At 42.0% G+C, this 12,768-nt stretch overlaps 2 protein-coding genes across 2 annotated transcripts; one reads left to right on the top strand and one right to left on the bottom strand.

Moving 5' to 3' along the window:
• Nucleotides 1–1,966: 1,966 nt before the first annotated feature.
• On the bottom strand, nucleotides 1,967–5,091 carry LOC119322800. The gene is made up of 6 exons (XM_037596320.1): nucleotides 4,881–5,091; nucleotides 4,711–4,793; nucleotides 4,561–4,619; nucleotides 3,963–4,472; nucleotides 3,423–3,513; nucleotides 1,967–2,529 (listed from the first exon to the last, which is right to left on the bottom strand). The coding sequence occupies exons 1-6, from the start codon at nucleotides 5,029–5,031 to the stop codon at nucleotides 2,443–2,445; spliced, it is 981 nt and encodes a 326-aa protein (XP_037452217.1). The 5' UTR covers nucleotides 5,032–5,091; the 3' UTR covers nucleotides 1,967–2,442.
• A 197-nt stretch (nucleotides 5,092–5,288) lies between these two features.
• On the top strand, nucleotides 5,289–12,430 carry LOC119325549 (rDNA transcriptional regulator pol5-like). The gene is made up of 8 exons (XM_037599278.1): nucleotides 5,289–5,982; nucleotides 6,100–6,225; nucleotides 6,309–6,506; nucleotides 7,713–7,940; nucleotides 8,105–9,250; nucleotides 9,763–10,098; nucleotides 10,530–11,025; nucleotides 11,408–12,430. The coding sequence occupies exons 1-8, from the start codon at nucleotides 5,401–5,403 to the stop codon at nucleotides 12,181–12,183; spliced, it is 3,888 nt and encodes a 1,295-aa protein (XP_037455175.1). The 5' UTR covers nucleotides 5,289–5,400; the 3' UTR covers nucleotides 12,184–12,430.
• Nucleotides 12,431–12,768: the final 338 nt, after the last annotated feature.

The following is a 12,768-nucleotide window of genomic DNA, read 5'->3' as shown; positions in this document are numbered from 1 at the left end:
AATTTTGGTAATATATGTTTGACGTTTCATTGAAAGTTTATGTTCAATTTGTTTGGCTGTTGGATTACCTAGTTGCCAGATTTGTCACTGTTATGAACACAACAGATGATTTCCCACTTCTAAAAATACAGTGATGTGTTGTGTACTCAATTTGACTATTTTTGTGAAATTATCCGTGCTACTATTTTTTGGTGTGTGATTTTTCCTATTCAAGTCAATGTACATTATGTACTTTGTGTGATCAATAGTGTAGAACATTTTGTGATTAACCTCGACAGGTTTGGAAATTGTGTCTTTTTATGAGTCTACATTTTTAGTTAATTTGTGATGAACACAATATCTTTTGGGTCCATTTGTTATGATATTAGTGCTTGATCTCAATATCAATGTTTAAGAAGTTTGTATAATTGTGTTGCTTCCATTTATGTTCCCTTTTTAGTGCCTTTACCTACAATTCTTTTTGTTATTAGATAAATACCTGTGCATTACAACAGGGTATAAACATTCCAGTATGTCAACATGTGATTTACCTTCCCATATTAATCATGTAAGTGTGTAAACATAAAATTTTTATTCGATAAACACTTATTGGCTTACCAAATAAAACATTTTTTGTTTGATAAGTTAATAAGAGGTGGGGCAACTGAGGTGTTTTTCTAGGAAAAACCAGGGGAGAGAGGAAAAAAGAATTCAAAATGAGGGAGAGTTGTGTGAGTCTACGTAAGGTTGGACGAAGGACAAGCGGACGACAAAACCTTACGTCTTTTTTAAGCATGAAGAGATTTTATTTCACGGGAGAATATCATATGGAAAACAATATTCAATGAAAACTTCATGGAAACCATATTTTAAAGTTTTAAAAAATCTGAAAAAATACGGGATGTTAAGAGGGTGATGTTTTATTACCACGCAAAATTTCAAGTTGAAACACATTACGAGATGTGAGCTATAAAAAAGGCAAATTCAGCCCTAAATAGTGACATTACTGTTTGGCACTATCCAACGCTGATTTTGTCTTTTTCGTAGCTCACATCTTGTAATGTGTTTCAACTTGAAATTTTGTGCGGCGATAAAACATCATCCTCTTATCATCCCGTATTTTTTTCAGATTTTTTTGAAACTTCAAAACATCTTCTCGTGGTTTTCACTTTTCACCGGTTTCCACCAAATGTTGCTTTCCGTATGATATTCTCCCTTCTTATTTCACATGAAGAGATTTTATTTTATGAAAACAAAGAGATTCACAAAAAGAAGAGCTGGTGGGATTTGAATTAGTGTTGGAGTTAATCACTTTGAAACAAATGTTTGCTTCGCTGTGCATAGGGTCTTTTTAAGTAGGCCGAACAACCATTTACTAAGTAAGGCATCATTCTTGATCACCTTGGTCTTTCGATTTACAAAACAAGCTTCATTGGCGAACAAATACCTTTTTGTTTCATTGTCTCTTCGCCGAAGGAATCTGAATTTGAAATAATCCAGCCTTTGCAGGGCCTCTTTTGGGAATTGAAAGGAGAGCATATAGAGAACCGAGGATAGAGTTGATCAAAATCAATTGTCCTCCAATGAGAAACAACTTGCCTTTCCAATTGCTCAACCGTTTCTCTAAGCACTTTTGTACATGTATCTACTCCGGTTTATGAGATGTTGATAATGAATGAGAATTCTGAAGTACTTACTCAAGAATTGACCTTATGCACAGCCAAATATGTCAGCGTATTTAGCAGCCATCTCATTGGTCTCTTCCAAACAGGACAATTCACTTTTATGGATGTTCATAACAAGGCCTGACATTTGCTCAAAAGCTGAAAGCAAGAGTTTCAGGTTTCGAGCTTTATCCAGGTCATATTCCTAAAAAAGAACCATATCACTTCGCGCACTCAATCAGGATAGCCAACATATAGGGGGCATTCGGATGAATATTTTTGTACCACAGGTATTCTAATCCTTCTGCAAGTTTGCATGTATATACTTGACACGAGCACATGCTTTCATTATCCTTCTGTAGGAAAACAAATTCCAGTATTTGTTATTAAAATTGATGCTCCAGCCGGTCATCATTTCCAGGAATAGCATCTACATTACAGTGATCCGCACATGGTACAAAGCCGATACAGAGCTAGACGCAGAAACAACTGCCACGTTAAGAAATTTCAAGCAAAGCTGCGAATGATGGCATTGTTTCACAAAAGGAAAGCGTTAGAGAGGCTCACAACAGATCTCCACTAAGTGAGTAACTACTACTGGTAATGAGCCTATGAGTTCCCAGTACCACGGCATCGTTGGCATGGAGCATGGGTGATACCAAATGAGAACCTTAGGAGAGTACAGAACTCATCTATTTGCAATATCTGCCGCAGTACCCATTTGAAAGAAGTACTTGTGTAGCACCCCTTTTATTAGGTGATTCCACGCCTTATTAAGAGAGAACCTCCTCAGATAGAACTATGCTCCATATTTTGGCGCTTTCCAGAGCTTAAATGCAACCTCATGTAGAAAGCGCTCGGCAAGCATAGCGAAGTTTCCGGCACGCTGTTGATTACATTACAAAATGAAGTTAGTTAAATGATTTAAGGAAACTGAAACTAAAGAGAAAAATGGCAAGACCCGTGTTTGGAAATAATTAAGAATCACCAGCCAAAACTTCAAACACATATTGAAACATAACACAGTTGGAAGCCTAGGCTCTACATCATGACCAGATGAGCACACAGATGGGAAGCTGTGAGAATGTAAAAGCAATAGCAACCCTGCAATTAAGTTTTGATCCCTTCGGTAATTACTTTATAAAATAAAGCTACTGTGATTTACTCTTGTGGAGCATACTCATTCTGGTCTGTGACACATATCTTGGGTATCCTATAAAGATGATACACTTCGCCATCGACTATTTTAGCAATATATCAAAGTTGACCACACCAAGGTTTTTCGATTTATAAGGTGTATCAAAGAAGGATAAGTGGATGATCGACCGAGGAAATCTTGATAAACCGTGGCATGAAAATGAGCGTATGCTGCATACCCTACATGCTTCTTCTTTTTTGTAACCAGAGGCGCCATGGTGAGTAATAGCTAGTTACTAGAGTACAATATTATTATTACAGAAACTGTCCACTACCGAAGGAATTAATATCAATACTATATAGCTTATTTTAATCTAGAAACTTTATTTTCTAAAAAAGAAAGTACTGCCAAGTTTCTAATGCTGGCACCAGTACCAAACTTTGAAAAAGGAAGAACTGCAGTGTTTGTCCATTCTAAACAACTGGATAAACAAAGTATTCCTAGTCTCTAAAACGTCTTATATTTATGTACAGAGGGAGTAATAAACAGTATCACGGGAACAAACTTGCATATGTAGTAGTATTATTTGATAAAAGTTTCTCTGATTCAGATAAACATTATAAAAAGTGGATTAAGCAGACCTTTATAAATTCCTCAAAAGAGAACTCTTTGGCCAAATCAGAACGTGTTACTCCTTGCTGCCACTGTGCCAATAGCATCGGATGATGATTCCTGCAGAATATGTATAATAAATATATTTGTGTAAGTCTAGACGTGTCATTGTACACAGATGCGCTTTCATTGTACTATACATCGCACCATTGTTGAGTGCATAAAACAACAAAAAATAGGCACATAGACTGATGTAGCATCTACTACATATCTCTAGACCGGTCCTGTCATGTATTAGAATGACATTTTTCAACTTCACTTCACAAAACCAAAAGGTGTCTTGTTAGCTTTCATGAGATGGCTAATGGTTGTGATCCGAGCCATTGCAGAGTCATGTCATACAACGAAATATTGACTGGAGATGACAAACAAGTTATATTTGGAAGGCCATGATATGGATCAATTCACATAAAAAACAAGAAAACCCAAAGGAGCATTTTTCTGTAATAAAGGTTGTACTTCAAAACATCTGTCATGACTTTCATTTGCTAGCCAAGAACAATATTTACCTGACATCATCCAACGTCTTTCCTTCTTTCATAGTGTAGCTCTGGCGTGGACGGAGTAACTTCAAGTCGGAATCAGTTTCGGTTGAAGAGTTCAAGATGAGGCACGCCTCTTCCTTATTTTCTGTAGCAGATCCATAGCTCAAGACAACAGACACATGAATACGGGCGGCGACAGCTGAACCGACCGGCGCAGCTTCCATCACGGAAGCCACCAGTTTGTCAAGCCGGTTGAGATCCGTCTTCATCCCTAATTTCCCCAGCTTGCCGGCTGTGTTCTCCATTGCGGCATGCACAAACACCAGATCAAACTCGGATGTGTCCTGGACATTCCCCTCCGCAAATCCCAGCAGAGCGAACGCCCGGTCGATTATTCTAGCGTCCTTAGAACTGCTGCCTGAACCGGACCGTGCGGCAAAATCCTCAGTTCCGAAAACGTGGAAGCCAAGATTCGCCGCGAATGAACTAACACCGGGGCAATTGGTGACCATAGCGGCTCTCAGCCCCATGAACCTGGATTTTCAGCAGTCAGTCAGCCATCACAGTTACAATGGATACACTAACAGTAACCAAAACAAAAGATCACACACACACATCGAACCTCTCGGATAGCTTGGGGACTACTAGCTCCTGCGGATCCACCCGGGCAGTTTCCCCATCCTAACGTGCAACAAATATAATCAGCATCGCAAACACAAACCCACTCTGCAACTACTTCGTCCTGACGCAAACCCGGAGAGCAGGATCGCACCTTGGCAGGGTAGAGGGCATCGTACACGTCGAGGAGCTGCGCCAGCTCGAGAATCGTGTCGCTGTTCTTGTCCCCTCCATCCTCTGGGTTGAGAGATAAGACCAGAAACCTCTCAGTTTAAGGGGGTAAGCAAAGCAACCGCGCGAGAGGGGGTGGGGCTGGATTGGTACCGTTGACGGCGGGGGTGCGGACGGAGAGGAAGCCGCAGGAGGCGATGGAGGCGAACGCGTCGAGGTGGCCCTTCCCCCCTCCGCCCCCGGCGAGCAGCGCCGCGTGGCCGGCGGCGTAGAGCACCAGCGCCCGGCTCGGCTTGTCCGCCATTGCTCCGCCGCGCCGACACACACTGCTTCCCCTTCCCCTTTCCCTTCTCGCTCCGTCGCCTTATTCCGTGGGCCCCACACGCCGCCTTGGACGCCCACCTGCCAGCCAGAGAGAATTAATGCTTACGGGCCAGATGGTCTCGGGCCAAGATAACTGGGTTCCTGGACATGTGATGCGCTGATGGGCTTGGGCTGGCTTCAGTAGACGGTGAAAAAATAAGAGGGAGGGGAGGGGGGCGGGAGCAAAAACCCTAACCCTAGTAGGCCGCGCCTCTCCCCCGCAGCTTGGCCGTCCCGTTTCGTCTCGTCTCGGGCATAAACCTCAGCAGACGGCGGCTAGGACGCGGAGACCCACCAACCAAGCTATCTGATGGCCGGAAAGAAGCGGCCCCCGACGGCGCTGGCCGAGCTCGACCCCGCCGCGTCGGACTCCTCGCAGGACGAGGCCGCGGCGAGGGCGGCGGGCCCGGCGGGCGAGGTGCCGGCGAAGAAGAAGAAGAAGCTGGCCATGGAGGTCAGGAAGCAGCGGAAGCAGCTCGACAAGGACCGCCACCGCCAGTCCGCGGAGAAGGCCGCCGCCGCCCCCAAGCCGCAGCCCGCGCCCGCCGCGGCCGCGGCGGAGGAGGCTGCGGCGGTGGTCTCGGTGCCCGCGCCCGCGCCCGCTCCGGTGGTGGCGGGGCCGGGGCTCCACATGAATGTCTTCAGGGACCTGGCGTCGCCCGAGGCCTCGCTCAGGGAGGCTGCGGCGGAGGCGCTGGTGGCCGAGCTCCGGGACGTGCAGAGGGCGTATGAGAAGGAGAAGGCCGCGCGGAAGGAGGGGGAGGATGACGAGGGGGATCGCGATGGCCCTTCGCAGATGGAGGCCGAGAAGGAGGATGGGCTGGATAACTGCGCGCCCGCGGTGCGGTATGCCATCCGGCGGCTTATCCGCGGTATCTCTTCCTCTAGAGAGGTCAGGAATGCTGTCCTGAGTCTAGGACAGAACCTACGTTCTGTGATGTAATGGAATGATTAAACTGTGGCGTCACACTTAAATTAATTGCTATATGCTCGGGGTTCTTATTTGCAGTTTGCAAGGCAAGGATTCGCGTTGGGTCTCGCGGCTGTGCTCCAATCAATTAAAGCCGTCAGCGTCGAAGCTGTTATGAAGTTGATACCTGCTTTGCTGGAATATTCGGCCTCCATGAAAGGACCGGTAACTTGCGTTATGATTAGTTGCACATTTCTCATGTCCCACTGTACTGTCAGCTTAACTCTCCAATATTCGTTCCTTTGTAGGAAGCTAAGGACAATCTTTTGGGGCGCCTGTTTGGATTTGGATCACTTGCAAGGTCTGGAAGGGTTTTAGGACAGTGGAAACGTGATAAGTCTTCTCCTATTCTCAGGGATTTTGTTACAGAGGTTGTGCAACTTGGAAATAAGAAAAGATATCTCACCGAGCCTGCAGTTGCATTGATTCTGGATTTAACCAGGAAGGTACATACCTTAGGCTCATGCATAACAATTTTTGTAACATGCAATGCTCTAATCTTCTACTTGAACCACACAAATATCATGCATGCTATGGAAGGTTTCTTGTGTTCGTTGAAAGGTGAAACAGCATCAGTGCAGCCCATGGCAGTCTATGCTATTTGCTGGTGGACATCAAGAACATATTTTCCTGCTAGAATTTGATAAATATTTAAAATAAATAAATTAACTCAGCAAATGTCGCAGCATAAAAAAATGGTGTTACTGTGGTGCAGCAATTTCAATCCTTGATTGCATAACCATTTGATCTTTCAATCTGCTTATTTGTACAACAAATCTGTGACCATAGCCTCTGCCCTGATTTACATGAGGCTGTTGTATCACATGGTTGACAAGACATTCTAAAAATAAGTAACCTTAATTTTGAGTCTGATAGTGAGTTGGACTAGGTGTTCGTGTCAAGTATAAAGTACTAAGATGCTAAGTAGTCAAGTAACTACCAGCCAAAACAAGCTAACATGAATATTTATTTTATACCAGTTGTTTGTGTGTTTTTAGAACCCCAGAGATGTGTGCTAGTCATTTCTGCTGTAGTGTACTTGCCTCCCTTGCTTGTTTTTTGTTATCTTTTTTTATGTGGTTTGTTTTTATTGATGGCTCGTTGAAGAAGGAAATATATTGGTTTTAAGCACTGACCAAATTTGGCAGTTTATTTGGTTTGAACCTGTATTATTTTAGTGTAGAGGCATGAATAGATGTTCTTCTGCTAAATAGTTTCATCAATATACATCTGTATCCTTATCACAAATTTGCCATCATTTTTAGCTTTTGCCTTTGGTTGTTATTAAGCCTTCTGATGAGCTATTATCCCCCACCCCCACTCAATCTAGCTGTAAATCAGGGGGCAAATGCAAAAACCAGTAACTCTGGTGTTATTTGTGTTTGTAGATAAGCATGCAGAGACAGAAAGTACAACGTTTTTTTTACAAAAAGAACACCATTATGAACCCAGCACTGCAGTATTGGCTATGTGCATATGGCTGCTGGCACTACACTAGTATGATTTTTTTGGAATTGCACATTCTATTTCCATTTGTGGTAAAATGGAATTAAAGAACAAAACTAGTATTTGTACATTTGTCATTTGTGAATGGTTCCCATATGTGATCGCTTGGTTGATTTGTTTCTTTGTAACTTCTCTGTGTGTTGCAGCTGCCAGATGAAGCTATATTCTCTGAGGTTCTAGATACCCCTTGTGTACAAGATTGGTTCAACAGAGCTGCTAATGTTGGAGATCCAGATGCGCTCTTCCTGGCTTTGAAGTTCCAAGAAAGAACTACTGTTCAGAGGGAGATATTTGGGAAGCTTCTGCCATATCCATTCAGTCTTGACAATTTTTTCACAGAAGAGCATCTTCTATCCCTTGCTGCTTGCTTTAAGGTAATTTTGAGCAATTTTAAGTTTCAGGAGGAACTTTCAATAAAGTTTTAACATCTTATGTTCTATCTGAAATAATCAGTGTATGCTCTTATGTTCTTGAAATGTTGTATATTTTGTGACATTTGCTGGTTGATCCTTAATTATTCTGCTGTAATCTTATGCAGGAATCTGCATTTTGTCTTCCACGCATTCATAGTATATGGCATGTTATCACGGACATGCTCATCCGGGAGGAAGCTTCTCAGAGTGATAACAATACGAGTTCTAGCAAAAAGCACAAAAAGAGTAAGAAAGGCAGTTCCTCTGAGGATTCAAAAAAGAACCTACGCAATTTCTGTGAGGTTATTATTGAAAGATCATTGCTGCTCTCATCTCACGACCGGAAGCATCTAGCATTTAATATAATTATTGATCTCCTACCAAGGCTATCTCCATCATCTATTCAAGTAGTTCTGTCCAGCAAAGTTGTTCTTGGATTGATGGACATTCTGTCTAATGCTTCATCGTGGTTGTACAATGCCGGTCAACATTTTCTGAAAGAATTAGTCAGTTTAGTAAGCAATGACAATGATCGTTGTGTTGCTGTTATCATCAACTTGCAGAAGTATAGCTTTGGAAGATTTGACAGCCTGACAAAAACAAAAACTGTTAAAGGGTTGATCGCCAAGATCCAGAATGGTCAAGATTGTTTGCATCTTGTGCAAAATTTGATGGCACTCTTTGTGGATGAAGGTTCTGTTACAGATGAACCATCTGATCAAAGTCAGACAACTGATGAGAATTCAGAAGTTGGCTCAATTGAAGATAAGGAACTTGTTGGCGAAGGGAACGCTGACCTTCTGAAGAGTTGGGTGGTGAATACAATTCCATTTGTCTTGAAAAATCTAAAGCTTACATCTAAAGGAAGTTCGCTGACAGATTCTGAGATGATCAAGTGTATTGAAGAAAAATTTCAGGTGCAGACTGAGATACTAAAATTCTTTGCAGTTCAAGGTCTGTTCTCAGCCTCTTTAGGAACTGAGGTGACGTCATTTGAGTTGCAAGAGAAGTTCAAGTGGCCAAAGGCAGCTATATCAACATCGCTTCGTAATGAATGCATTGAACAACTTCAGTTATTACTAGAAGATGCACAAAAGGACGAGGCTTTGCATGTTAGCGGGGTTAAGTCTAATGACTTAGGCTTCTACTTCATGCGTTTCATTAACACTGTGTGCAATATTCCTTCAGTTTCATTGTTCAGAACCTTGAGCAGCAATGATGATAATGCATTCAAGAAAACACTGGCTACGGAATCTGCACTTTTCCAGGAGGTTTGTGACTGCTTGCTGTTCCACTTGGCTTATTCATTGCTTATATGCTCTAGATTAGTTTTATTGGTCTGCAAAGATGACGTAGTTAGCATGTTTTTCTTTTTTCTTTTGAGGTGTACACATGCCCTACTTGGTTGTGCATATACGTTGGTATGTGTTTGAAATATTCCTACGATTTAAACAAATGCAAAATTATATTATTATCATCTGTAGATGTGGAGGGCATAAGAGAAGGCTACCTTTTTACTACTGTAGCTGCCCTTATGTCGAACTTGTGCCATTAGAGCATTGCATGAATACTCTCTGACAATGTGATAGCCTGTGGCCAAAGAGAAGTGCATTACTTTCTTCTTTTGTATTGGATATCCTTCTATTTTTGCTTATGTGAGAGTCATGGAATTTTTGTAGTGTTGTTTGAAACTAACAGTTCTGTAAATTATCATTGATGTTCCTTCATACATATCCTTGTTGAGTCTTTATCTGATATTTGTGGTTTCTTTCTGTGTGATCAGGAAAGAAAAATTGGCACTGGATTGGATTCAACTAAAATGCACGTGATACGTTATCTCCTTATTCAGTTACTGCTGCAAGTTCTGCTCCATCCAGAGGAATTCTGGGAGGCTGCAATTGATGTGATTATATGTTGCAAGAAAACATTTCCTTCCATTGCTCAGTGTGACAATTCCAGTGCGCCGGAATCTGTTGAGGGTGGTACAGAGGAGTCTGATGAGGATGGGTCAGAGGAGCCTAATGAGGATGGGTCATTAGAGTCTATTGATGTACTTGTGCAGACTTTTCTCTCTGTTTTGCCTCATGTATCTGGCCCCGTGTGTTTTGCCATTGAACAGGCAAGTATTCATAGCAGTTGGCAGTTTTACAATTTTGAAAAATCTAAAGTGATGATACTAAGAATAAGTGGAGTGCATTCATCTTAAATCATTTGTGCCTCTTTCAGTCAATGTAATATATCTTCATCGTCATTCCTAAACATGAAACGTACATTTTCCATATCTATATCAGTCAAAATGGAAGCAGGCAATATGCTCGTCTCGCCTTTTTTTATGTCATTTGCTACTAAAATTCTTGGCATATACTCCCTCCGTAAACTAATATAAAAGCGTTTAGAATACTAAAGTAGTGATCTAAACGCTCTTATATTAGTTTACAGAGGGAGTACTACCTCTGTACATTAATTTGAACTGCAAAAACGTCTTAAAGTAGTGTACAGAGGGAGTATTTTATTGCCTTAACTAACTATGTCTTCTCTCTGAAACAACAGGTTTTCCGTGTTTTCAGTGACGAGATTACAGAAACAGGCCTTCTTGATATGCTGAGAGTTGTAAAGATAGATTTGAAAGGCTCTCGTCGTCAAACAGATAGCGATGATGACGAAGATGAGGCTCGTGTTGATATCGAAGATGATGATGAAATGGAAGATGCGGATGTTGGGAATGTTGATGATGCCACAGATGAAGTGGATGAGGAAATGGAAGATGATTCAGCTGATGAAGTAGATGAGGATCAGGATGATTTGGAAGAAACAGTCGACAATAAGGCAAAAGATGGAGATGATGCAGAAGCTACCAAAGGTGGGGAAGATTCAGATGATTCGGATGGTATGGACGACGATGCTATGTTCCGTATTGATCCTTATATTGCGAGGATTTTCAAGGAGCGCAACAACCTTCCTGGTAGTGAAACTCAGCAATCTCAACTTATGCGATTTAAGCTTCGCGTGCTTACTTTACTGGAGATATATCTTCAGAGGAATCCAGGTATATTCCCACTCATTTAATTTTGTTGTCTATATGTCGTGTATCAGGGTAAAATGACAGTTGTAATTGTGTAGATCAATAGTTCGGGTTTGCCATTCCTATGAAAGACATACAGAAACCTATTTATTGTGTTGACATTTTCTGTAGCTTGCACTTCCTAGTTAGATAGCTATTTGAGGACAAAACTATATTTGCCTTTTTTATCTGTTAAAATATAACATGCAGAACTTTGACCATCTAATGTTTAACAGTATCATAGGTGTTTGTTTTCTTCTCTTTTGCTTATCTTAATGTGTTCTTGTATCAATTGTTTTCTTCCATGTGATCTACCTACGTTATGCATTTTTTTTTTCTTGTAACAATCTGTCTCCCAACTTTGCAGGAAAAAAACTGGTGCTGGAGGTGTATGCTTTCTTAATGCAAGCTTTTGTGAAATCACATAGTGCCGATGGCAATGAGCAGTTCAGGCAACGTATTGGTGGTATATTGCAGAAAAGGATATTCAAAGCAAAAGAATGTCCAAAAGGCTTTGATGTCGAACTTAGTAGACTTGAAAGTTTGCTGCAGAAGGCTCTGCATCTGGCATCACGGTCACGATACAAAGCAGTTGCTTCTGCGGCCCAAAATGCCACGTTTTGGATTCTGAAGATTATCAATTCCAAGGGTTGTTCCAAGCAGGAACTTGCAAGTGTGGTCGATAAGTTCCAGTACATGCTGAACGACTACTTCAGCAACAAGAAATCGCGGCTGAAGATTGGTTTTGTGAAGGAGGCTTTCCGCAGGAACCCCTGGGTAGGACGGGAGCTTTTCGGCTTTGCTCTAGAGAAGATCGGCAGCACCAAGGCTGAATACCGAAGGGTTCAAACTTTGGAGCTGGTGGACTGCATATTGAAATCCTGGGTCGGCGACGATGTCTCGAGCGCATCAAAGGTTTTGAAGAAGCATATGGCTCTGCTGTGCGAGCTGATGCAGGAAATCCTCACAAAGATGCCCGAAAACAAGTCGCGTCGCCAGGAGGTGCGTAGGTTCTGCACGCGGGCTCTGCAAACCGTGACGAGGCTCAACCTGAAAGAGAAGTTTCAGAAGAAGCTAAGCTCGGAAGCGTACACCCTGTGTGAGGCACAGCTGGGAGCTGCATTTGTTCCCTTCCGACAGTGATGCATGTGAATTGTTTCCCGAAGACGTTGAAAGGCACCAGAAATTACTTTGGGCTGAATTAATTTTGCTTGTAATATCAGCTCCTTAGGTTGGATTAAATTAAACTGTATTTTTTTTCGTGACGATACCTGAAACAGAGAAGCTAGCTGTCAGCAATATGGAACAGTATGTGGATGTACGACAGTTGTATGAACGCCTGCATATGTTGCTGAGATTAGATTTACCCTTGCTTGCCAAGTTCGTTCAATTGCTGGTATTAGTTCGTAAATTACCCTCTTAAGAAACTGGTGAGTGTTTTTTCTTTTTGGCGGGGGGAGCGTGTGGCTTGTTCGACAGGCTTCAGAGAACTCAAATGACAGTGTCAAGCAAAAGGAACATTTTAGATAAATCTAACATACATACAAAGGATCTCTCCCGTCCCTATAAGAAAGATATTGATTATTGAATCTTAAGCAAACCCGTAGTAATTGCTGGTAAGAAACAGAGAGAAGTAGATTACAAAATTTCTAAAAAAATAAACCTCAAGAGTCTGCCATAGTTCCTCAACTCTGCAGCTTCGCCAACAATGGTAGATGTCAGATCAGA

The sequence above is a fragment of the Triticum dicoccoides genome, chromosome 6B (genome assembly GCF_002162155.2).
Source record: "Triticum dicoccoides isolate Atlit2015 ecotype Zavitan chromosome 6B, WEW_v2.0, whole genome shotgun sequence".
Lineage (NCBI taxonomy): Eukaryota > Viridiplantae > Streptophyta > Magnoliopsida > Poales > Poaceae > Triticum > Triticum dicoccoides.
This window is presented reverse-complemented; position numbering and strand designations above follow the sequence as displayed.

Excerpts from the sequence above, each read along its gene's own strand:
- LOC119322800 (XM_037596320.1), bottom strand. The coding sequence starts at position 5,031 with ATGGCGGACAAGCCGAGCCGGGCGCTGGTGCTCTACGCCGCCGGCCAC. Across the intron at positions 4,473-4,560 it reads GTCCCCAAGCTATCCGAGAG|GTTCATGGGGCTGAGAGCCG; the intron begins GTTCGATGTGTG and ends CTGAAAATCCAG. Across the intron at positions 3,514-3,962 it reads AAGACGTTGGATGATGTCAG|GAATCATCATCCGATGCTAT; the intron begins GTAAATATTGTT and ends CATATTCTGCAG.
- LOC119325549 (XM_037599278.1), top strand. The coding sequence starts at position 5,401 with ATGGCCGGAAAGAAGCGGCCCCCGACGGCGCTGGCCGAGCTCGACCCC. Across the intron at positions 6,226-6,308 it reads CGGCCTCCATGAAAGGACCG|GAAGCTAAGGACAATCTTTT; the intron begins GTAACTTGCGTT and ends GTTCCTTTGTAG. Across the intron at positions 11,026-11,407 it reads ATATCTTCAGAGGAATCCAG|GAAAAAAACTGGTGCTGGAG; the intron begins GTATATTCCCAC and ends CCAACTTTGCAG.